Source organism: Macrobrachium rosenbergii, chromosome 42 (assembly GCF_040412425.1).
Source record: "Macrobrachium rosenbergii isolate ZJJX-2024 chromosome 42, ASM4041242v1, whole genome shotgun sequence".
In the NCBI taxonomy this organism is placed as follows: Eukaryota; Metazoa; Arthropoda; class Malacostraca; order Decapoda; family Palaemonidae; genus Macrobrachium; species Macrobrachium rosenbergii.
The window spans coordinates 25,597,422-25,623,568 of NC_089782.1; the positions used below are offsets into that span (position 1 = coordinate 25,597,422).

Genomic DNA, 26,147 nt, shown 5'->3' on the forward strand with positions numbered 1-26,147 from the left:
TTTTTCCCTTAAGATCCATTACTTTTGCAAATACTAATATAACAGTAATGTTTGGATGCTCTTTGGTAATGTTAACATCTATAACAGTGATGTTACCAAGGAAAAAATGGATAATTTTTGCCTAACCCCTCAATCATGAACAAATTAACAACTCTCCATGTTACAGGCATACAGACTATACTCCAGAGATATAGCATACAGTGTAATGCTAATCCTTAATTTGGAAGTACCATAGTATTACGATAATTGATAAAAAGTGGAACCATACCAACATACATAATACCTTAATAATATATGCATGTATTGAACTATGTAATGGGGATATAATTGGAAGCTGCACCATTTCTTATCGTAAAAATCAGAGAAAGAAACATACAGAATGTAGTAAATCCCAGGTTGTGCCTCTGTAATGAGTAGGTTCTTAAGTACTTAAACTCTTGTTATCAGATTTGCTGTGTTTGCGACCTCGGCAAAAAAAAATATATAAAATGGCTGTCTTTAATGTAAAAATTATCCCTCACACACACCCACTTCCTAAAAGGCTGATTTTAACATTTCTTTTAAATAGAAAATATGCACATTTTTTTTTTTAAATCATCATCAAAGTTAATACAGTATTTCACATTTTCCTCAACTATGTAAGTCATAAAAGTAAGTTCTTTCCTTTCTCCAATCTTGTGAAACTTTCTGCCTGAATTTTCATCTGGGTATGTCTTCATCCAAGCCTTTCTCCATAAATTTTTAGGTGTTCCTTCTAGCCTTTGTCCTACAACTTCCACACCTGCTACATCTGTTACTGAATATTCTAAATACATGTCCAAACCACCTCAATCTTTAAGATCTCAGCTTCTGTACATCTCTCTGCAGCTTCATTCATACTATGATCCTTCCAACATTTTTAAAATTTTTCATACACATGCCACTGTTTTCACTATACAGGTGTTATGGTGCTGCAATGTCATTACTCAAAGTATCCTCTTCTGTATTGTTTATTTAATTACTTCTTATTGCCTGTCTGAAAGTTTTCTCAATATTTATAAATTTGCATTATAATCTCTTCCTCTTCCTCATTGCAAAGAATGCTTCTGTTGTTGGTTTTGCTGGCATGAAAAGTTGACTTGAACAATTTTTATGGGCCTTTTCTACAATGCCTCCAATATTTTCAAAGCAAGCTCAAGCAATCTTTTTCCTCTCATGTCCACACAGCACTACTTTTCCATTATAATTTATTACTGTTACACTTTTCCCTCTCTCCCAGTCCTAGTCCCTTTAGCACATTTTTGTCCAGTTTGGTCTGTTTATGTCAGGTTTTCCAACAGGTCTTGGCAAATCACCTTTTAGTCTTGATGAACACTGGAACTTTTCCTCTTCATATTCCCTATTGGTTCCTCCTGTCTTGCCAAATTTTGTATTTTCTCTTTAGCTACTGCCTCAATTATTCTATTAATCCTTTCTCTTCAACTTTAATTCATGTAATTCCACCTTTTATATACAATACTTGCCCCTCTACAAATTTTCCATTTTCGCTCCGCCACTTCACTATCCCGAATATTTTCTCTTCTGCTATGTTAAAATTCTGATTCAATTCCTGCCAAATCATCATCTTTGCTCTTTTCACCTGCCTTTTTAGCCTTCCTTCTCTTTTCCCTGTGTACATCTTTACCCTCTTCCCTGCCTTTCATCTGCCGATCCTTGGAAATTCCTCTTCTCCCTCATTGCCCTTTGCATATCTTGATTCTGATGTCACACTGCATATTTCATTATCTAAAACTTTCATTTTTCTGCATGTTTACTGACTTTGTTGGCCGAGTTGGTTGAGCTCATATTCGATGGGCCGGAGTTGATTCCGCTCGCCCGGCTGATGAAGAGTTAGAGGAATTTATTTCTGGTTGTCATTTTGGGTTCGATTCTGCATGTTTAACCAATTGGTTCAATAGGAGAGCTGTTAATCAGCTCAGTTGTTAAGCTATACTTACTTTGCATGTTTACTTTATTTTTCTGCATTTTACAATGTTAATTAGTTAATTAGTATGCTTTCTTTCCCTCATTATCAAAATAAACTGGCACTTTTTACATTAACAATTTGTCTCTGGACTTATTCAACACCTTAAATACTAATCTTGTAAAATTCTAATACCATTTCTCACACTGATTTTCTCTCTCCAAAGTTATTTCTTCCCATAACATCCTTAACCTCTGTTGGCTCCTCACATGGCCATTTAGGTCTCCTCATACCAGTACACCCAAGCATACTAGTAATACAGCAAGTTAAAAATGATGACTGACAAAATCTTAAATTTTTTCCTAAGGTTTTAGTTAGGAATTTTTCTCTTTTTGTGGTGTGCATAGATACATGTTAACTAGTGTTTATGGTATATTTATAGTATATGTTCAGTAAATATAAATTATAATCTTTTACCTGCATGATCAATAGAAATTATCTTATGACTTTGGATATTTTCATTTACGGTTCTCAAAGGTTTCTTGATTTGTTTATCAATGTTGACGTGTATAAAACTCTAAGCTCACATAAGACAAAGTGGGTTGAAACTCATTCTAGAAGTTCAAAATTTAAGGAACAATTCATTATGAAACACAGTGATCTGTAACAAGAAAACCATTGTGACATTCAACACTACAGTTATACAATATTTTCTTTTACATTTAGCACACAAGAAATCTTGTTACAAAAAAGTAGGCACAAAGAGTTAAATACTACATTCTAACAGCTTACAAGACAAGCACACAAAAATAAATCTTAGCACATCTACTGAGTGAGTTCTCTGGTTAAATTCAGTGATGAAAGCACAATGTGCATGTGCCTAGTGTATGCCTATTGAGTCATTCTATCCTACAAAACTCATTGTAATGATTGCCGCAACAAAAATATTAGTTATGCTACAAGACCTGATCGCCACACTGTAGATTATCCTGCCACTCCTGAACCCAACAAGCACTTGCATCATCAGTCAAAGCTTAAATACATCATAAGAAAATCCTTTGTAATTCAAAAAATCACTGAATGTTCATGAGCACTGAGGAAAGGCCAAATTACATAATCTTGTAAAGAATCAGAGCAATTTAATCACATTAATTTCTTAAAAGTGATGATCTCTTTTACTTTTGTAATCAGCCCAGTAATATTATTATGCCTTGCCAATGAAGAATTTATTAAAAATTAACTCTAAGAAATCAAACTAAAAATGAATTATCATTAAATATATTGTATAACAATCAATGATTCATTCAAATAATTTCCATCATTACACTGTTTCAAAATAAGGAAAAACAAGAAAGCTATGATTGGTAGCAGTAATAAATTGTATCCAACACTGAATTAAATCTAAAAATACATGGAAAACAAAATTATTGTTTTGGCTCGAAGCATAAACATTATTTCTTGGCATTCACTGAAATGAAATTTAGGCCTTGAGGCATTGGTATAGACAATTTAAAAATCAGCAAGTATGAGAAAAAAAATACGTAATGTACTTATATGTGCATGTTTATTCTCCAAACTATAAGAGAGGTGGGTTAAGAATTATGATTATCATTAACAATACGTCTTACTATTCAAGGTGCATTCATATCATGCAAATGTCACCAAAAGTAAGACAAAGAACTATAAAAACCCGATAGGCAACCCATATTTAATGATCAGTGACAGTACGGTATCTTGTATTACACCAAGAAATTCCACTAGAGCCAGTCGTTTTGTAATTAAGTAAAATTACTGAAATTATAGTTGCTTATATAATAATAATAATAATAATAATAATGGTACCGCAGTAATAACATAATGGTCCTTGAACAGCAAGCAAATCAAGCCAGCTTCAGCAAATTGTTAAGAGTACTTAGCTCAGGAAATCAGACCAATTACCAAATATCATGAACTGAAAAAATTTAATGATTTCACTATAGTGCTGTATTTCATAAAGTAAAGATAAAAAATTATTCCACTGCTTGTGTTTACATCACCTCAAATTTCTATTAATTAATTCTATGCAAGAGCAAATACTGTCCTTTTGATAAAACCACATCATCAATCCACCACCAAAACATCATGATTCCTTGTATTCTTCAAGTATTAACAGCATTGTCAGACATCAATAAATGGGACATGATATAGTGATCTGATCAATAAATTTTCCAATGTTTAATTCATTTTTTAAAATTTCTCCCAGTGTCTACAATAACATGTCTCAAAAAAACTCATTCTTTATAAATTGATAAGTAATAATACAGATACCATCCTAAGTTTATATATGTTTCTGCTTTATTACAATGAAAGTACTTGAAAATATAACTATTGTGTATTCCTTTAATCAGCAATGACTTTTCATAATTATTGCAATGTCAAATTATGAGTGATATTGATAAAAATTCATGTCAATGAACATATTACAGTAATAGGCATCACAAAGGCACTGTAATGTATTATTTAATGCACATCACTTCGTACAGAACATAAAAACTCTTTAAATTTATTAAACTGTATGTAGGGGAGAGATCTGATTTTTATCTCTGTAACACTAAAAAAAGTAAAAATTAATCACTCTGCAAGATTAAAAACTGTAGTAATACAACACTAAAAAATAAAACAAGCTTGCACAAAATGCAGAGAAAAAAGTGCACACAAGTTGCTATTACTTAAACTACTCAAGCCTGCACATAATTATTGTGCAGTACAATACTTGCAGTAATACAAAATAATCCTTCCCTTTTACAATAAAAGAAAACATGAAAGATGAAAATAAACTGCAAAATAAGTTCACTTACTGGTGAAAGTGACATGCATGTAAACAAAGATTGCAGGAACAACAATCTGACATATTCAATATTCTTGACAAAAAATTTATAGGTCAGATCCAAAGAATTTTAATCAAATTTAAAATATGGGCAAGTGGATTTTGATTTGCTGTACTAACATAGTAATGGTACCCTTATACTGTATAAAGAATCAACATGAAACTAAAATTCTAAATACTTAAAGATGCTGCACAATAATGATTTGACAAGATGCCAAAGTCACCATTATCCCAACTAAGTTTCTTAATGTTGGGTTACTGGCTAAATGATATGGAAGGGCTCATGATTTGTCAATGCAACCACAAAATGGACTATAAATATTGAGACGCAGCAAATGGTTTACTTATGACCACTGACAACATTTTGGCACATTCTTCTGACAAAAAGGCATAAGAACCTCGACTGAATTATTCCAATTTTTAAAAGTATTGATAACCCATTCAAGAAAAAAATTCAAGATTTCTAAATAAGCCTGTTTTGTGGCTGAGAGAATACAAATTTCAATTTATCACCTCAGCATATCAATAAATTTGAAAGTGATGGGGCTCAGTTTTTACAAGAGAAATCTTTTTCAAAAGACATTGCATTAGAAAAAAAATTTTGACGAAAAATATTTCACAGCATAAAATTCTGATAACTAAGTTATCTGCAATTTTAAGTGTATCTGAAAAGAAAATATTTGCCATTCCATATTAAAACTGTCACTCATACTTTTGTCAATGTGCCATACAATGGAATGCACATAAATCAAGAGGAGAAGAGGAACTTCAACTGAAGACATTGCCCTGTATTTTATAGTGTATAAAACAAATAACTTATTAAAAATAAGACATGTTTTATACATTATACAATACAGGGTACTGTCTTCAATTCCTCTTCCACTTTGACTTAAGTTCATTCAAATGTAAGGCATATTAACAGAAAATAGGTGAGGAAGTCTGCTTTGCACCTTCTTTTGAGGGACAGTTTTCATTTGGAATGGCAAATATTTTCTTCTCATAATTACTTGTCTGTATGAATCTAAAGAAGAAACAATGCCTTACTAAAGCCAAATATCTACTTAGGCAGTACGGAAAATGAAGAATAGAGGACCACTCATACTTGGCCATCCATAAAAGAAGTAGGGTAGGCTTGAATCATGTCTCATGTAGTCAGACAACCTCGGTACAGATTTCTGTGCTGAGTAACCATTATGGTTTTATTGCCACTAACAATGTTCAACTGTCAATAAAAAAAGATTATATCCACTGGGTCCCGTGTTTACAATGAAATGCTGTGACCTACGATCCTTAATTATTAAAAAAATCACCATAATTATTAAATATTCTGTAGTGAATCTACAGGCCAATTGTGCTTATGTGCTTCAATTTTAAGACAACATTAATTTAAAAGTGGTAGCAGGGGTACTCAAAATAATTGTAATAAAAATATCACTTTTAAACTATTATGAAGTGCGCCACCACAATACATTGTTTAGGACTGGCCAGTTCCTTCAGAGCATCAGTTTAAATTCTGTTTGCCCTTGATGTAGACCTTGCGTTTACCACAAAAATGTCTTGCATGTTTTATAAAAGCACACACCCACATAAATGCAAAATACATGAAATTCAAAGTCTCCCAACTAAGTTTGTAGAAAAAATGCTACTAAGTTTACTTTCTGGAATGTACTTACAATAACAAAATGTTAACCATCAGATGGCATCCATCTTACTGACAAGTTTAAAGGTCATTCATCAGCAAAAGAGACAAAGGACTGGTCATTGTGTTGCTGCATAACATCCTAGAGACCAAACATAACATCTGATCAGCATCCACGGCCCCCTCTCCACCCAAGCAAGGCTGCTGATGACTCAGCAGGTAGAATTATAAGGCCCCCAAACCTTCATCCCTAACTCAGAGACACAAGGCAATAAGGTCACGTTACCAGTGAAATCCATCAAGCCATGAGCTTGGGACTACCACACTGTGAAGTCCAAGTAAAACCAACATTCCTAAAATTTCAAGTTTAGTAAAATAATAGCAAAATGAAGGTCATGCTAATCAACTGACAAAACCACAAGCTGAAATTCCCTTGTGAAGTAAATGAACCTCTAAAAGCAAGAAGATAACTTGAGTCTCTTAGGAGTCCTTGTCAAGGCATATACTGTGTAACTGGACATGTAATTAAGGAAATGCTGACACACCCAAGTAACTTTAACAGACTATTAGATTCATAGTAATGAGTGATGGAAAATGCAAGTGGAAAACTAAAATGGCAGGGTAAACCACAGTTCACTTTTTCAAAATTGTTGAATTTATTAATTTACTAAAAAATAAATTGTGTATATGCAGAAACACAAGTGCAGAGGTGCTTGAAACAAAAACTAAAATTAAAACAGAAAAAAAGGAATTGAAATAATAAATATGAAAAGAAATTCATACACCACATCACAGATGGGCCTTCTTCTAGCCCTATATTCAAGGGAAAAAAGCATGCTGATAATCAGTCCAGTATATAGCTCACTGGTTTCTTAAAAAGACATTACAAATTCAACATCAAATAGGTTCTTAAGAAAGACTTGCAATGAACACACAATTTAGAAAAACTATATAATCAAAGTGTGAATCACTATTCAATAAACAATGGTTAATAACTATACTCAGTGCCTATTCAAAAGTTCCTGAAACTTCTAAATCCATGTCTTTTATTGAAACCAGTGGAAACGATAAAAGATGCCCTTCAAGCCTGGACGATGAGTGTATCTTTATCTCCCTCTGCTGACCTGAGGCAGATAGGAAAGACTCTTGGTACTCTCAGCGTAGCGGTTCACCTGCCGAAGCTCATCCAGCGTCATATGGAGGGCCGAGTGAGAGCTGCCACTGCTGTTGTCCTGTCCATTACTGGCCTGTGGCATATGATGTCACACACAGCTAAGCACTCAGCAGATTCTCATTACATTCAAGAATATACAAATCTGTCACTCATAATTCACACATTTCACAAACAGTCATCATCCATACCCTGAATAGGATTCAGCATAAGAATATGAAGATAAGTAAGTATACAACATGCAAAAAATGCTACAAGTTCTAATATTTGTTAAGCGCCTTTGATGGCAGTTTTAAAAGCAAATAATCTTAGCTTCGAAAATACTTGCGTTATGACTTTAAGAAATTGCTAACCAATCTACTATACTAATGAAGAAAGTTGAAATGTAAATCAAAACTAAAATACCAATCTGAAAAATATCCAGTATTATAATACCACTTGTCTACAGTTGTAGTTATGATTTTGCTTCCTGAATTGAAAAACGAAATAACGCAAACCAAGTTCTTGCTACAAGATCTAAATTTAACAAGGGGAACAAAAATCAAGTACGTATTATGTTTTTAAATTTGCAAACTTATACCAAAATTAAAATTGCAAGGAACCGGGTCTCATTAATGTATACTGGAGTCAAATTCCAATTTTCAGTGAAAGGTGAACTGTAATCTACATGTTCATCAATCAACATTCCATACACTAGCAAATAACACTAAGTATGAAATAAAAGTAGTCTGGGTTCCCAAAAGTTAATATTCTGAACACTGTGTATCTACCCAAACTAAACTTTTATGAATTTCAAAATCACCTAACAAAAACCACAATCATTCATATTAGAACTATGTCAAGGAATCAAAAACTTGTCCAAAAAAGTATACCAAACGTCTACAATTAGCTTTTGATATACTTGCTCTCTTTTTACTCAACTAAGCAAAATAGCTTGGTAAAAAATCACATAAGGTAGACTTAAAAGCAGAAAAACAATTCAACTTTGTTAAAAGCTTTCCAAATAAAAAGCTGTTAAAAAATCAAGCATTACTCAGTGATGAATGAGTTGATAAAAATGCCTTTTGTATATGCTTTCAAATAACTCTCTGAATCTCAATGCCCATGTGCAAAAACACTGTAAATGTACAAATTATCATGAAAATAACAAATTCTTTATTTGTAAAGATCACTGCAACATTTTATAAACTATACAAAACAACCCCAGCTGTTATATTCTGGTAGCCACTTCAAGTTAACTGTTAAATTTTCATAACTCTCTATGATGGCTCATCAATTCCTTAGTGCATGTCAACCTTTGTTTCCATGAACACCAAACTAACTTTTACAAACCTTTTGCACATAATTATATATTAAAAAAGTCATAATGATTAGTTAAGTAAGCCATGAACGAAAAATCTACAATTATCATTAAAGAAAAATTTATTCAACATGAAAAAACAAATTTCCTTTCTAATGATAAAAGTTTTACTGATAATTATTGCATTCTTGTGCAATAAATTGCAAAAGAATAAATACCATTTTGTTTTGGCTCAGCTGGATGATGAGTGATTAGCTATTTTTACCATTATATGCTCTTTCCACTGTTTTCAGGGTGAAACTGGGCTATCTTGTTAATTATTACTGAAGTCTCCAAGTTTTGATGGATGTCACGGTTATCATAAATTATTTACTCATTTCTTTTGAAATGACTTATTATAACTGACTCAAAGACTGGATTTTGGATGATGCATCTGTTACATCAAAATAATATCAAAGGGTTAGATGATGATAGGGAGAAGGAAAAGGTCAAGATATAAAAGGAAGTAGGAGACATACTTGGGGATATAGTGGATGGTACAAATCTTTTTGGAAGTTACAGGGAATAATTTTGAAGAAAATAAGATGTAATTCACTTCATTCTACTCTATTCTAGTGATAATCAAGGCTACGAAGGCAGTCACTCCTTCATTCTTATCTTGATACTAGCCTTACAGTTGGAGAACACTGTAAACAATTTTCTTACCTACCTTTTATAAAACATTCTCGTGTCAATGCATTTCTTCATGTCTGTACATATATATCTTAAAGTTTATTTGAGATTTAGCCATTATATTATTATTACTAATTTATCCCATAGCACTACCAAACAGCACCTTAATACTCAGAAAGAGTCAGCTTCATGACTTCACATATCCTAAACATATGAGACAAAAAAGAGATTTATAAAAAGAGGCATATTTGCATGTTAAATTATAGCTATATAAATTTTTTCCTCACCAAATCATTCTATCTTGTTTACCTTAAGGTAGAGTCAAATTTCTACTATCATGAGGCTTGCACACAATGCCTGAAAGTTGGCACAAGCTGAAGTTAAAAGAGATTGAATACCTAGGTGAGATGAGATCAAAGGCTTGGAGGGATGTTTCCAAAGTGTGACACGCGATGTACACTTATGTAATACCTCTAACTGGGATGGAGATTTCACATAATACCCTCTAACTAGCATGGAGATTTCACATTCTTCACAACTTGGTAAGTTACCTCTATCAATGTGGACTGCCAATGGCAAATTTTAACAGCAGCTCTTGCTATGTAGTTATACTTGAGAGGGAGCATGATAGGGTTCTCTAAATGTAAATTAATCTATCAAACATGTTTCTGTACTATTATTAGTTACAGCAATCTATTAAAAATGTTTCTGCACTATCAGCAACATTCTCCAGCAATTAATTTCAGTTAAAGCACTGTTAATGAATAATTTATGTAAAACTTACATTGACTTTAAACTCTCCTTTATGCAAAGGCATGAGCAATAATATGAAATAAAAATTTCCAATAAAATGTTAGGGAATTATATTACACCACCTCAGATGATTCTAAGGAGCAAAAAGCTATTAAAGGTAACAGTGCCTGATAAAGTTTTCATTCTATAATAAAGAATAATTTTTCTTCATGATAATAAAACTAGTGGATTCCACAAAAAGACACTAGATTCAAAAAGTTTACCTTATACCGTCTCGTACAATACATTATCATGTATTAAATACATGTCCCTATAGTTTAAACATGACACATTCATCCACTGAGTAATCTACCACAAAGGATAATTTTACACTGTTAGGGGTGAAGCATAGTATTCAGTCACAGGGACAACTTGAAACTGGAAAGGATGAAGCACATCTTGTCATTCCACCAAATATTTTATAGGGTTTAAATATTTTATGAATATATGCAAAGTACAACAATTTAATTCTTCAATCTCCAAGCATAAAAAAAATGACATCAAATACCAGTACTCAAGTTCTAAACAAAAAGCATGCATGGGGACTTATAGAAGCATATACTGAAAAGCACTATGAATTCTTTCAATGTAATTCTCAAAGACGAAGGCTCAGTTTTTTAAATAAAAACACAAACCATTACTCATTTCCGTAAGTTCTATATGGAGACATAAGATCATATACCATCTTGCAACTTTAGATAGGATTTGTATAAAACCACTGAAAACAAATGCTTTGCTTCATGTCAAACTTTGAATACACCTAACACATTATTATTTAAACATCTGATGATACTTTGCTCAGAACATTAATACTTGGTTCACTTTAGGCGCCCTGTTTCCATACCTGACTATAGTCACCAGCTCCTTGCTATTTATAGACAACCAGTTGTGGTTCTTACAGATATGAAAGCACCACAATAGGTAGACTCTAAATTTTTCTAATCTATTTTACTGAAGTAATTTTAGTTAATAGGTATCATAAATGTACCTTTCTGACTGTCATAATATTAAAATTACTATCCTGTACATGAATCTAGGCTTATTTTACTAACCTCTATACCTTCACATTACTTTAAAATGATGAAGCACCAAATCTCCATAAAAGATGGACTAATAATCATTACCTCTTCTACAGAATACACTCTGATTATCTGTTGCTGAACGGGAAGGCAAAATCAGATTGAGAATTTAAATTAAATGTTCCATGACTAACTTCATTATGACCATTCTTGAATAAACCTACGACTGTATTATATCTGACAGAACATTTACTCTTAAAAGATTCAAAAGAATATCATAAGAAATGTTGATATATGTTTGTAAAGAAAAACTCGAAGGGAAACAAGGCAGAAAATCTGAAATTTCTTAGGAACCCTAAACAAAAATCAAGTACAATGCACAAAAGAACAATTAAAGAAGAAAGTGTTCATAAATTGAAGACTAAGCTTGGTAATCCTCTATCTCTTTATTAAACTAACCTAGTTTTCATTCTTCAATACAATGTTAAACAACACAATATATTTGACTCCTGTGTATCCAGTATTTTTAAAAACTTTTCTTCTAAAAAAAAAAGTCTTTATCAATAATTCATTATTGTAAGAGGTTTAGCTAAACAGAACATCAATATACTCTTTTGTGCTACCTTCATCCCATATTATTAAATGTTAAAAAAAACTCCTTGTGCAGTTGAAAATAAAAAGCACTTCTTAGAGGCACTTCATACACCAACACAGAGGCATTATAATGAACATGCTATGCCCACTATTGTAAAATCTTGCAAATGGTACGCTTAAACTTACTACTGTACGTTCAAGTGGAGCTGCATCACAGCCTTCTGGAAGCGTAGCTCTTTCTGTTTCTCTCTTTTCCTTTATACCAAGCCTTTGAATACATCTTTCCACTGACAACAATGTCCATGTTTTTCAGAATTTTCTTCAATCCTTCTTAATCCAAATATATTACATACACAATTAACTTTTAAAGACTTGAACTCCACTCCCAAACATAAAGCTGGTTTAACAACCCTTAGAAAAATTTTAACTTAGAATCCAAGGCACACTTCTTTTCCAGGACCCATGTTTTCCTTCCCCCCTACTTAATATCTTACAGTTTTCTCATTCTTTGCACTTCCCCTCAAATAACCTATATGAGACGACTACTTCCACTTTTCCACTAACCATGCTGCATCCACCTCTCTACACCTTGACTTTTAATTAACTTCATCACTCTACTTAAGCTAACTATTAATTTCAAGTCGCTTAAGCTAACTATTAATTTCAAGTCGCTTTCCTGACATACACTTTTATGCACTGCTACCCTCTTCCCTATCAAAAAGCATCCTGCATCACTTGCAAACAGTCATTTCACAATCCTACACTACCTTTTCTATTACAACCATAAACTTTTGTACAGTATATTAAACCATGAAATTATTCAAGTACATGCAAATAATTTTCAAACTGCCCCACATTCTAATGCCCAGGTACTTAGTAATACATTTAAAGACATATCACTGTCAATTCTTTCCTCATTTTATGCTGTGCAAGTAACAATGCATATTTCTAATGCCACTATCATGTTTTGAATCAAGTATTATTTCAAATACAATAATCTGACATGACAAAAAAGAATATGCTCACCTTTTCAATATTTTTTTTACTCCAAAACCTTATGGTTTTAGGCTCAATAAATATCAAAGCACCAATGTTCTTAACTTGGCCCCAACTTTACACCAAGGAAATTGTACTCTGTTGAACATATTAAAAGAAAATGAAACATACCTTATACAAGCCATTCTCCTCTAGTGAAATAGAGAGCCTAGTGCAAGATTCTCTCAAGTTGTTTTCGGGTACACCACTTGTGGGTCCTCCTCCCCCACCTACAGCCCCCATTTCATCGCTCTCTCCTCCTACCAGCGGAACACCACTACTGCTTTCAGGAATATGTATTAGGGCTGGTGTTGACTGTGATTCTTCCTGTCCTGACATGGCTGAAATGAGTAAATCCAATTAATGAAAATAGGTTGAAAACCCATGCAGTTTTTCCAAAACTTCAGTACCACTTAATACTACTATGTTATTTCCATAAAACCAAAGCTAAAAGTAAACACCAGAATTATTCATGCTTCCTCTCTCTGAAAGGCCTTCAACTCTATGGAAAAAAAAAAAACTGAATTTACTCTAAGTGCACATATCATAAATAGGGTTTTTCCCATCTAATTTTGTCCAACTTTAAAATTCATGTCTACAATACTGTTTATGATAGCTCTGACATGATGGTACTTCGGTAGACTCAGATGCTGATGCTATGCAAAATGAATAGTAGACATGAATTTAAACAAGCAGTCTGAGAGTATTGCTACAGCAATAATAGATCTTCCCCTGATGGAGACACAATTATGTCTTTTTCAGAGGTAAATAACCTAACAATTTTCTCTTGAATTTTCTCTTGACAATATGATTTTGAGAAACATGAATGATCCCAGTGGAAGCTAATTTTATTAAGAAGGAATGGTCAGTGTCAAAAGTCACAAAAATTCTATGGACAGTGAAAATCATTCTCCTATATTTTGGCAAATTACACAATGAAAAATTAAGGTAAGTGCAAACTGACCCAGACAGATGGCCAATCTTCTGAAAAGCCAAGTTATTACAAAGTTCAGTAAAATTGCATTAAGAGACAGAGGTAAAAGGTTGCTACCAACATCCAACAGAAGATAAATACTGCATCCCAACAAGAGTAGAATTAAGAGATTTGAGGCATGTACAGTAATATACCATTTATCTGCACTACACTTAAGAATGTCACTTTGTCAGTGTGAACAGGTATTTGCATGTAACAGCACAGAAATCCAACAGTATGAATATAAACTCACACTGTGTGGGTGGATGTGTTAAGCGAAGATTGTAATCCGGATGGGAGTACAAAACATACCTCTGCTCAGCTAGATGAACTAGCTGGGCACTGTACATACAAAACAGATGCTCAGAAAGTGTAAGTAACAGGAGAGTTTGGTCAACATGTAGTGTGGTAACATCACACTTAAATTGTGCAGTGCCATTCAGCTTTTCTGGTTAGTGTGTTTGTTGTGTTTTTATTTTTTTATTACTTGTACACACAACTATTCAACTCTTGTATTTTTATTTTCGTGTTACTTGTACCAGAAGCATTCATTATACACACATTCATACATAACTATATACACTACCTATATGACTTCTTATGTTCAAATATAGTTACTTGATTGTCAACACGTAGTTCAGGTAGGCTTTGCTATTGTGATAGTTGCTGGGTGAGACAGTGCTTCCTAAATTCATTTTTTTTATGTACACTTTTTATTAAAAAAAAAAAAAAAAAATTAACATGACAAATTCTTTTCTTTCAATTATTATTTTTCTTTTCTTTCAATTATTATTTTTTTAAAAGTTAGATGCATGCTTTTATATACTAGTCAAGAGTTGGGGTGGAATTTTGGGCTGGCCTGAAGGTAGCATAGCCTTGACTAGCCTAGTAAGTATTCCTATGGATTTTGACTATATTTGTAACACCTTGTCCTTAATAGTGGAAATACACAATGGGTCACTGTATTAAAATTATCATGTCTGTTGATGCTGTACAGGAAGCGTCATTTCTACCAAAGATGACATGTTCAAGAGTTTTATAGTAAAGGTATGATAGCTCTCTGGCACTGAAAAGTGTGGCATTGTGGCACCTCTACAGAATGTGGCCACTGATATCAGGCAATGGGTTTGTAAGCACTAATTTTGCATGTGCAAGTCTTGAGGTGACAACCTATATTCCCTGCTTAAATAAAGGTCATAGATGATAGCTGAACAGGACACCATTGAAAAATGGTCTAAATTAATAGCAACAGTAGAATAAGGAAATAATTTAAATTGTGCTAGGAAACTCCTAGGCTGCCTTAGCCCTTAAGTGACAGGCTAAATATATATATAGCACACCCCCAGACCACACAAACTTTAAGGCTGGCCAATTTAACAAAAAAGAAAAATCAATGGAAAGAGGAAGATATGCAAATGCACATGGTGTAAGAAAAAAAATTTCTTAAAAATTTTCCCTGCCTTCCACAGGAAGTCAAAAGTGACTATTTACAACCATGGGTGGGGCCTCTTTTACATGACACTCGTAAAAATATGTTAATTTTACCAAGTTGCTTTGTAAAATTATAATCAAAGCTCACACAGTATCATAACAGATAAGAACTAAACAGTTTTTTATGTTGGAAAAACCTATTTTTGGTAGTCACTGTTGAGTCCTCAAGGAGTTACCTTCCATGGTCTACCAGAGCTCCATGGTGACCAAACTAATCTCAAAGAATTCTCTTCTAGTTGGTCTTTTGGCCAGTTATTGTATCATAATGATTAACATTATAACACATGATGGAGTATATAATGGACTCAAAGATAAGAGGGCACTTTCCCTTATCTTCAGCGAAGCTGAACCCAGTTTTTCCAACGTCAAAAGAACCCTGCAAGAACGAGAAGTGACTATTGCGCATGTAACAAATTCTGAGTACATTTGTTGTAAAATATTTACGAGATTTATTGAGATGGGGAGATGCTGTAACTTTTTCTGAGGTATCCATGTTTTTTCCAAGATTTCTTTGCAAAATTTCATTTATAGCTGACATACTACCATAAAAGATAAGAAATAAAAACAAAAACAATCCCTGGGTATATTTATAAGCAAATAAATAAAAAGACATCCTGGAGCTGCAAAGAGGCAGTACATCCCTCTCTGAAATCTCAAGGCACACTGATCAGATATCTCTCCCATGCTGAAGTATTATAGTTGCCATAAGTCATTTATGGACCACTGAAGTGCTATGAACATCTTTCCCACTAAATTCATTCAAACAGTATGGCGCGTAATATTAATACTCATATGAGGATTCCCGTCCATCCCCCAAAACCTGTTATAGATACTCATATGAGGATTATCATCAATTAAGGGTTAAAATATACAAGTAGTACAAAAATAAACACAGCAATGCATTAGGTAACGCCAAGATAAAAGTATTTGTACAATGCTCAGAATCAGGAAATAGTCTTCCTGATGAACGGTCAGTTGTGCCTAATAACATAATAATACATCTCATTACGTTAGCAAATTTAAAATGCATCAAAATAATTATTCAAAATGCTTATGCACTCACTGCTTCTTAAGATCATCAACTGAGTACAAAGACTTGTAACAAGTTGATGTCATAGACAGAATGATCCCTTACATTGCCCATAACATTCTCTATAGTTTGAAAAAGGCCACATCAGAGGGCAAAAATTTACATCTTTATTATAATATTCTTCCATTTCATTTGAATATTACCTGTGTATTCTTGCTACATACGACAAAAATGTTAACCACTTTGATGTAATTAGGACATTAACCAAAGTACATGATGAAGTTTACTTCCACATTACCCTTACCAAAGTTTAATTCAAATTCATATTCAAACTTCATTACCAGAGAATTTGTTATCACAACACTGCTACCAGTCTCACTAAGGTATCAAGTTTCAATTAAGCATATTTCTGAGCACTTATTAAATTTTTTGTAACACATAATTTTGACAAAATTATTGATTGTACTTACTCCATCATAATTCCTGTGTTATCATTAAAAACAAACAACTACAAAACATTAAATATGTGATTATATTTAAGAGCTCAAAAAAAATTAAATTTCATTCCATAAAAAGCAATGAATCAGTTAGATATCTACGACTCCTTTTTTCACCAGAAACAACCCTAATTTAAAATAAAAACTCCCAGCACCCTTGGAAATAAATGCTGAATACAATATTATTATTACAAAAAATATGTAATACAAACAAACATACATGCAAAAATTCAGAATAACATACAAAGAGGAACTCATTTATCAATCCAACTTCAACTAGTTAATCTACACAACAGACAAAACTTCACAACAAACCAAACATCAAATTTAGGAAAATGCACACCACAGGCAGATGGATCTTATGGTTTTTTTTATTATATCAATAAGTAATACATAAGAACTTACTGTATTTATCACTGCAAAATTTCAAGTCCTTTTAACATTCCAGAGTTGGGAAGAAAGATATCCATTTGAAGGGAGCATTTGCTTGCAGAAAAAGCTTCAAACAATTCATGAAATTATATCTATAGTCTAAGCAGAAGCTATGATAGTTTGGTGAGTTTTGACATGACATGATGAATGATTATACCCTAGTTACCTAGAATTATCAGTCTGCAGGCCACTTAATCTAACTTAGGGTCATCAAAAAATCCAGTAATATGTTGGAAGTTCATTGGGAAAAGGACACACTTTAAGCTACGCCATACTTTTATGCTCAGCTCTTATGAGATTACCTACAAAGGTATACGTACCTACAAACACGATCCCACTTACATGACTGGGATGATATCATCACTAAATTTATACAAGAATCCGCTCATGCGCTGCTATGACAACAAATGAAACAAACTGGTAATATCGCAGATGCTAACCAATAAGCAACACTACATTTAAAAAGCCCCTTCCAACATCTAATTATGATCATAACAACAGCTAAATGCTACATTGACAGCTAAAGGCAGTTATCATCATCAATACCAGAGGCTCATTAATGAACAGAGCTATACCTTCAAGGTTGAACTTCAGACCCCACCGCTCCGATTCATACTGAAGCCAAGTTTTTTCAGCTTCAAGAGACAGTTGGCCTGATGAAAAAGGAACTATTGAATTAAATCATCAAGACAGTAATGAAAAGCAAATACAGTACTCCACAACCAACGGCAGTATTATGCATGTTAAAACTATTATCCTTAATAAATCTACTTGAACATTAAGATCTGCATGTGCTACTTGCAAGCATATAGTTGCAGTCCTTTTCCTCTAAAATAATGAAACAAGATGGTGAAAGGATGACAACCAACAAGCTAATCTCTATTTCCCATAAAAGTGAATATTTACTATAATAGAAATGAAGCAAAATCACACTATCAACCAAATTTCTCTACAGAAATTAACTTCAGAAAAAAGGGTCAAAAGCTGCTATAAACTTAATCTGGTCACCAACTACAATATGTGACAATTCAATTGAGTAGACAATTTTGAAATCCCATCCAGATATTGCTGGTTATATTACCAGCTACAAATTAACATTATTCATGATGGAGCCATTCCTTCCCCTAGACCTTTGAAAGACTGACTATAAACGGACTGTAACCTGGGACACAGTCAGGCTCCCGACCTCCTATGTATGTTCTCTTATATGCATTAGCTTATCTCATTTACAAAACTGCCTTCAAGGTACTTAACTTTTTTTTTTGGTAAATTATGCATATTCACTTTTTTCTACTTGTGCATTACCTGCCTGATTTTGTTACATTTTATTTACTTCTATTTCTCTGAAACTTTGTTTTGGCAAGAGAAAATGAACACAAATCAAGTACTGTAGGTCAAGTTGGGGACCAGTTCCTCTTGAATTTATGTTACAGAACTTGCCAATTACAATTTCATGGAATAGGCCTTTCACATGGTGCAGCTACTTAATGCCAATTTCTAGTGGCCTTGTGAAAAGGCTGGACACATTAACAATGCTTTCCATTATAAAATTTTAATCTACGATTTCCACATAAATGCAATACAATAATGTCAAATTTTCGTCTAAACCTCAGAATTAAACATTATCTACTCAACTGCCATATGCTTCATGTTCATGCACTTAATCTATGTAGAAATTTTCTAAATAAATGTATTACAACTCTGCATTGTTACATGAAAACTGCATTGTTACATGAAAACTATTTTGATAAAGTTTTTATCAACCTTGTGTGAAAGATTACTGAACCAAGTGGCTATCAATTCAATTCCTCTATTGCAAAATTACCTTCAGTAATAAGTATATTTTTTTTTATTTTAATTCTATCCTACAAGGCTGCCATTGTCAGCTCCAATATCATGGATGATAGTATCATGATTAAAATCTAATTCCCTTGCCAATAAAACCCCAATGCATTAATGTCAATAAATTCTAATTACAAAAAAAAGAAGAGAACACAGTCTTTAGTAATCAAAACAACCATAAATAAAGCTCCTGTCTTAACTGATTAACAGGACAAGAATACCTGGAAAAAACTCACAAAAAATAATGACACACCACTAATCACATATGACAAATAATGATACACGACACCACTAAATGTGTGTGACATATTTTCATGAATCTCCCTTTGTCTAAGAAATATATCCTTTAATAAAGAACAATTCAAATAGCTTATGAAACAGTGCCTTCACTTCTGTAGCAAGTAGGATGTTAAACAATACTAAAAGCTTTCTTATAGCCTTTAGACAAATATTACCCACAGGAGACAAGCAGAAAAATCAAGTGTCTACCAACTCTACATAACTGCTCAAGATACAGATGTTATTAAGAGAAAACTTCTTAGCCAAAAGCTTGGTAAAACATGGACAGAATAATTTTATAAAATTACAGGACCAAACAAAACCTGGGCTGTCCGATTATTGTCAGGGAGCATTTTTCCACCACAAGAGAAAACTACTACAAGCACAAGGAAACTTTAAAATGTATTGCACAGTATATAAATATAAACTATTCAAAAACCAAATATCAAGACTATGCAGAGCCAAGAGAAAGTCACATACGATAAAAATTCATCAATAACTGTGCCACAACAATCATGCCAATACAGTAATTAATAATACAGAACAAAGTATATCACTGAACTTACGTGCCACTAGGCTGTCCGGTGGGTATCTGAATGCAAAAATCCAGTCCTCTTCTACTTTGAGTATCCGGCCAGTGATTCGAGCATAGTATTCGTAGTTGGAGCGGCCAAAAAGGTTGCTCACCCCAAAATTGTCGATGAGAAATTTCATGATCTGGGAAGCCACCTGCCACCAAAAGTATATTTCATCACATCTACAGCAAATACAAATAGCTCATAACTCACTGAAATCACACTGCTATAAATATGAAGACTTGGTCTTAATAAACATGATAAACTTTAAAAATATTCAAGTAAAAATAGCTATAATATAATCAAATTCAAATTCACTTTATATTAACATAAAAATGCAAATTCATAAAAGAGAAACAAAATAACTTTTGCTGCTCTTTAGGACAATAATATTTCACCACAGAGTTAAAGCTACTTAAATCAAATAATTTATAACTCCACTACACATATTACTTTCTGTCTGTGATAGTTTGTAACCACTGTCTACAGTATATTTTAACCAAACAAGAAATTAACACTACAGAAAAGCAAAAGCTTCAAAGAATTATTATGTACAGTATACATATGCTTCAAAAAGTACAAAAAAGTACCTATACTATACTAGAGGTAAATACAAAATAAAAAGTTTTGAAAATTAATAAAAAAGGAAAAATTAATTCAGCCTAACTCTTCATAAACTTATGTGAATAAGTGATATTTTTCACGTACATCCTAGTACACTGGATTTTCCCATTTAATGTTTAAAATGAGGTTACTACCGTAATGCCCAAACCCCTTTACAAATGGCATTCAATGTTGACCCCTAAACACAAACTTATGTAGATCTTATAACTGACTAACAAAACACGTTAGGAACTTGGAGGGTTGACGAACTGGCTGTAATGCTCCTTGTTTGACTATTGTAGGATGTGGCTGAGTTGCATAAGTGTTTGGACTTTTATTACAATTAAAATGCACTTTCTAATTTTTATAGCAATGGCATTTACATTAATGAATAAAAATTTCTTAGGCAATCTATAAAAGGTTTCAAGAACTGACAGGGTTGGTGTCCTGATTTTTTAAATTTTTCACTACTTAGAACTGATTTAGTCCTGAAAAAATCAAAATCTGATTTCTACTGTACTGTCTAAATGCTTTCAAGTTTACTAAAACAACAAATATTAAAAATTGGGCCAGTGAGACAGCACAAGAAGCAGAAATTTGTTAAAATGATTTCCAATAAGTTGATTACTATTGCTACTTGCAAACAGTTTCTCAAAGTCTGTAACTGACTGAATACACTCACTTTAAAGTAATTTAAAATACATTCACCCTTGTCTGATCCTTTATTTTCCACACCAGCACAATCACATGGATTCAACATAATTTTAACATACTGTAATAATGCTATTAACATCTGTTTCAATCTAGTACATACTAAATGAATGCTAAGACCATCCCATTACAAGAACTGTTTTTCATATGAAAATCTGTACATAGTGCACTGAAAATAAAAAATTCCAATACTTGATGAGTGTCTTTTTCCACCCTTTCCACATCTCTATAATAGTATATACTTTATCTTACAAATACTGCCTGAATGTTCAACTACAACTCCATTATGTAAAAAAATTTTTAATTCTGCCTCTAGTAAATGATTTTATGATGAGTATAAACAATTTTCTAAAACTGGTACTGTATCTTTCCATGTCATTCTTTTCATAAGAATTATTTGGTCTTATCCTTGCAAAATGAAGTTCATACAGAATGCTACTGTACTGTACTTTTCATATGTAGCGTTTTCTTTTTTATTTGCTTTTGATTTATTTTTCATGTGCTACATTCCATTTCCTTAAAAATTAGCCGTTTCTTTTACTTGGCTACGTGATGGATCCCATCTTGATAGAGCTACACCTAAATCATTTTATAACTGACTTTAGTATTAATCAACCCCATAATAAAAATCTTGTATATGAGGTGATCTTATGCTAGAACATTAACAACTTTTAGGAATTTAACATACTGCAGCATTCACATTCCCTTTTGAAAAAATATATAAAAAATTACTTGACCTTCCAAACTTGCCATTCATTAGAATATATATTTTCTTTACTCTCCTTGTAAAACCATACAGGTCAATGATATTTATCTGAGTTTACTGTAGTAATATTCTCACTCAAATGAACTGCAAGAATTGTCATGCATCAGGCTTTGCAACTAGAATAACTATGTCTTCGCAAATGAAAAAAGTTTTCATGTCCAAAGTTTATAAAAATTGGTTACCTCATCCATTACAAAGTCAAGGTCTGAAGAAAAAGAGGCAAAGAAGGGAGGAGATACAATAAAGTAAGCTTTAAATCACAAGGAAACAATACACCCACCCTCATACAGAAGGGATATTGTAGCAATGAAGGAAAACATGAGCAGATAAAGAATTATTAACTATGGTGATAGAGAATTAGCGGGAGTTATGGTTGACTAGCAGGGGTTATGAGGCTGTCTAGGTGAAAGAGGATACTTTCCAGCTAAGCTGCACTACGCTCAGAATATCTACAGATGAGATGTAGTAAGACCACCTTTTTAAAGCAGTGGAAGAAATGATGACAAGACTAAGGGTTAGGTCACTGATGAGATGAACCTTAAGTTAATCTTGTTATGTACGTTAAATATAAAACACATCTCCAACTATGAAAGTAATTCCATACATGGATGGATAAAACCAACCTAAAGCATTTGTAACAAAGCTCAAGAATGTAAAACTTCAAAAGATCTAACAATTTCATTACAAATGTCACTGCAATTAAAATCTGTCTTTAAACAATAGTACTGTATATTTCAGAAGGAGTCCTGTAGAATACGTATCATTAAAAATTAGGACAGAATCAGTGGAGTTTCACTTATACACAGTTTTTTCTGATTTTCTAGTAATTCCTTTCTTTGTAGGGAAAGATCACATAACAATTATCCTACAATCATTTCATACAAAGGCAGACATAAAAACATTTGGGAATTTCTTCATTTTACTAATAAAAATATACAATTAAGTTTAAAAGCAAACACAACTAAAACATGGCCATTGATGTACCCCTGAAGTTCAATACAGTATAGTATCAACATAAGTCGCGAGATGTACTGGATTATAAAGCAGTTTCTGACTGTATTCATGTGGTGTTGGCAGGTGTGAAAGTGGTTTTCAGGATTAGGGGATGGTTCTCTGGTACTCGTTGCTGATTGTTTGGTGCCTCACCAATCAATGACGTGTGCCACAGAACCATCCCTATACAGTAGCCATAAAACCATTTTCATCTCTGCCACCTCCACAAATACTATCAGAACTGCTGTATAATTTAGTACATCTCTAATTTTTGTTGATACCATGCTGTGCTGAACTGCAATAAAAGTCACTGCCATGTTTTACATTTCCTTTTATTTATAAAAGAATGTATAATTATATAAGTAAAATGAAGATGCTCATGTGTCTGTCTATACCCTTTTTCTTATGAAATTATTACAGGGCAATTATTACACAACCTTTCCCCCCACAGGGAAAGGAATTGCCAGAAAAAAATACTTTATTATAACTTAAACTACACTAATGCCAAAGTAGTTTTAATAAAATTAAATGACTCTAATATTAATTATTATTATTTTTATTCAAAAGATGAACCCTATTCATAATGAACAAGCCCACAAGGCTGTTGACTTGAAATTTAAGCTTCCACCAAACAAAAACTCACAACTGCATGGGAACTAATAAAAAGGAAATCAACTTGTTGTTACAAAATGCTTTCATGATAGTAGAGGGAGGAGCCTGCACAAGACAGCTAGGCCAAATCTTAAATTATTTTTCTGTTACAAAACATAATTAAAAAATTCTCTCGAGGACTATTTGGCTTTCTTATCAATAAAGATATAAATGCAGAAAACTTCAAACCATCTGCCTAGCTTCCAAAATCAATTAGCTTAATAATGGAAGCTGATTTTGTTCTCAAAACTTCCTATTTTTAATACTGTGTACAGTATTTTGTTAAAACACAATTGCAGATTGTTTTTCTATTACTACTTCAACATCAACACCAATGATGAATATACTGTAACAAATACATTTTCAGATTAAGAGTATTAGTACACAAAAGTCAATCTACACTTCATTTTTAAAGAAAAGGGAAACTATATTCTAGCTTCTCAAATGTAAATCTCTCTTCATATCCATTTACTATGGCATAGTCAAAATACTGTACTTAAATACTAATAAAAGATCATTTCACCTATGAATTACTTGAACATCTATGGATAGTAACCTGCAAAATAAATACAAATATTACATTGCAATAATATAAATTTGTCTTTAATCTTCTCCATGGCTCTCAAATAAAACTTTTCTGACAATGGTAAGCAAATGAAATTTATATATATATATATATATATATATATATATATATATATATATATATATATATATATATATATATATATATATATATATATATATATATATATATATATATATATATAAAAAAAGCTACATTGTACAGTGAATTACCACTGGTGCAAAACAAATTTCATTTAATCACAAACATACCGGATAACATGCATGCAAAAAAAAAAAAAAAACGGAATAAAAGGGGTTTACCAAAGCTTAAAAGATCCTCATCTAATGAGTAATACAACTGTTTTCTAATGTACATAAGCAGAGTACCGTACATCATCTCTGCAGTGCATTTCACATAAACCCATCACATCACTTGAGGACTTCGTGAGTAACGCACGCTCTTATTCCAATCTCCTCAGCTTGAAGTAAGAGCTTATCTAAGACTGCATGCAAATATGAAACTCTACAAATTTACATTATTCAAACTGCAGATGATTGTTCTCATCCTCCACTGATAGACTGGTAAACTCTCTTACCAACTCACTGACATTCATTTACTTTGGCTTCAATGGATATAGGAGTCACTGATTTTAACAAACCCCTTAATCCATTAGTACAAATGCTGTGAATCACTCACAGCATTTTAGCATTTCAAGTGGAAACAGAAGTGAAAGTGAGAGTCATCCTTTGCCCATGCCCTCTCATGCTGAGGATAACTGGACGTAGAAGTGCCAGCGATCTAAGGCAAGCAATTAAGTAAAAACTAGCCAGTTTATTCAATACCTTAAATAATATGCAGTTGTCGTGTATAGTCTAAGAAGTAAAGCTCCTTAGTTTTAACATCTATAATGTATGGAAGTTGCACTGGTTTTAAAACCTGCATTAGGCCAATTAATGAAATTGGCTGAAATGAACTTGGTGGACAGACCCTGACATAACCACCATGGTATAAAGGTAGAGCACAAGGAAACTAACTAATTTGACATTGACTATAAACCAGTTAAGAGCTCTGTACATAGCTACAAACGTTAATGAAAACTACAGTTTACATTTATCCCAAAAAGCAGTCAAATGATACACTAGTGATTAGTTTAATTACAGTAATTGTATTTCTTATTTATGTACTTACTGACATAAAACTGCTGGAACACTAACAATCATTTACTCTCTCAAAGTCAACACAGTTATGACGTACAGTACTTCAAGGTCTAAGTAACATGAAGAGAAATAAAAGTCAACAACAGCAAGTTTCTATAGTATATCAAACAGTAGTGGGTCTGAGCAACCAAGGGCAAGCAACAGTAATGTCTCTAAAAAGGCTCTGGGATAGGAAACACACCAAATAATATAAATACCAAAGTAAAAAATAAAAAAAACAACAAAAAGAGAGGAATATACAGTATATCCTGCTGCTTAAACATCTAAATTACAGAAGAAAAACCAAACACCCAAAGGGAACGGTGGGAAAGGTGTACTTACATCAACCTCAGCCTAAATTCGTCCCAGGGAATTTACGGGGCACAAAAACAAAACGAAAAAAAACAGGATGAGATGTCAACGGAAGACTCTACTATGGGGTAATGGGGAATGTTGGAACACGTAAAAACAACAGCAGTTAGTTACTTACAATGCCTATTATAATAATAC

The 26,147-nt window shown here is 32.8% G+C and overlaps 1 protein-coding gene across 50 annotated transcripts in view; it reads right to left on the bottom strand.

The window, feature by feature from the left end:
- RhoGAP71E (Rho GTPase activating protein at 71E) overlaps positions 1 to 26,147 on the bottom strand; it is a 113,639-nt gene that overhangs the window by 14,829 nt on the left and 72,663 nt on the right. For 15 of the 50 annotated variants that reach the window (XR_010849918.1, XR_010849919.1, XR_010849920.1 and 12 more), the window contains 3 exons: positions 20,141 to 20,303; positions 18,029 to 18,106; positions 13,163 to 13,371 (listed from right to left, as the gene is read on the bottom strand). Coding sequence is in view for 44 of the 50 variants with exons in the window: in XM_067085866.1 (XP_066941967.1) it covers positions 13,163 to 13,371; positions 18,029 to 18,106; positions 20,141 to 20,303 (450 nt within the window). In the remaining 6 variants the exon portion in view is untranslated. Of the gene's footprint in view, positions 1 to 7,571; positions 7,695 to 13,162; positions 13,372 to 18,028; positions 18,107 to 20,140; positions 20,304 to 25,979; positions 25,992 to 26,147 lie in introns of all 50 variants that reach the window. The other 35 variants (XR_010849916.1, XM_067085841.1, XM_067085834.1 and 32 more) reach the window with 7 other exon arrangements.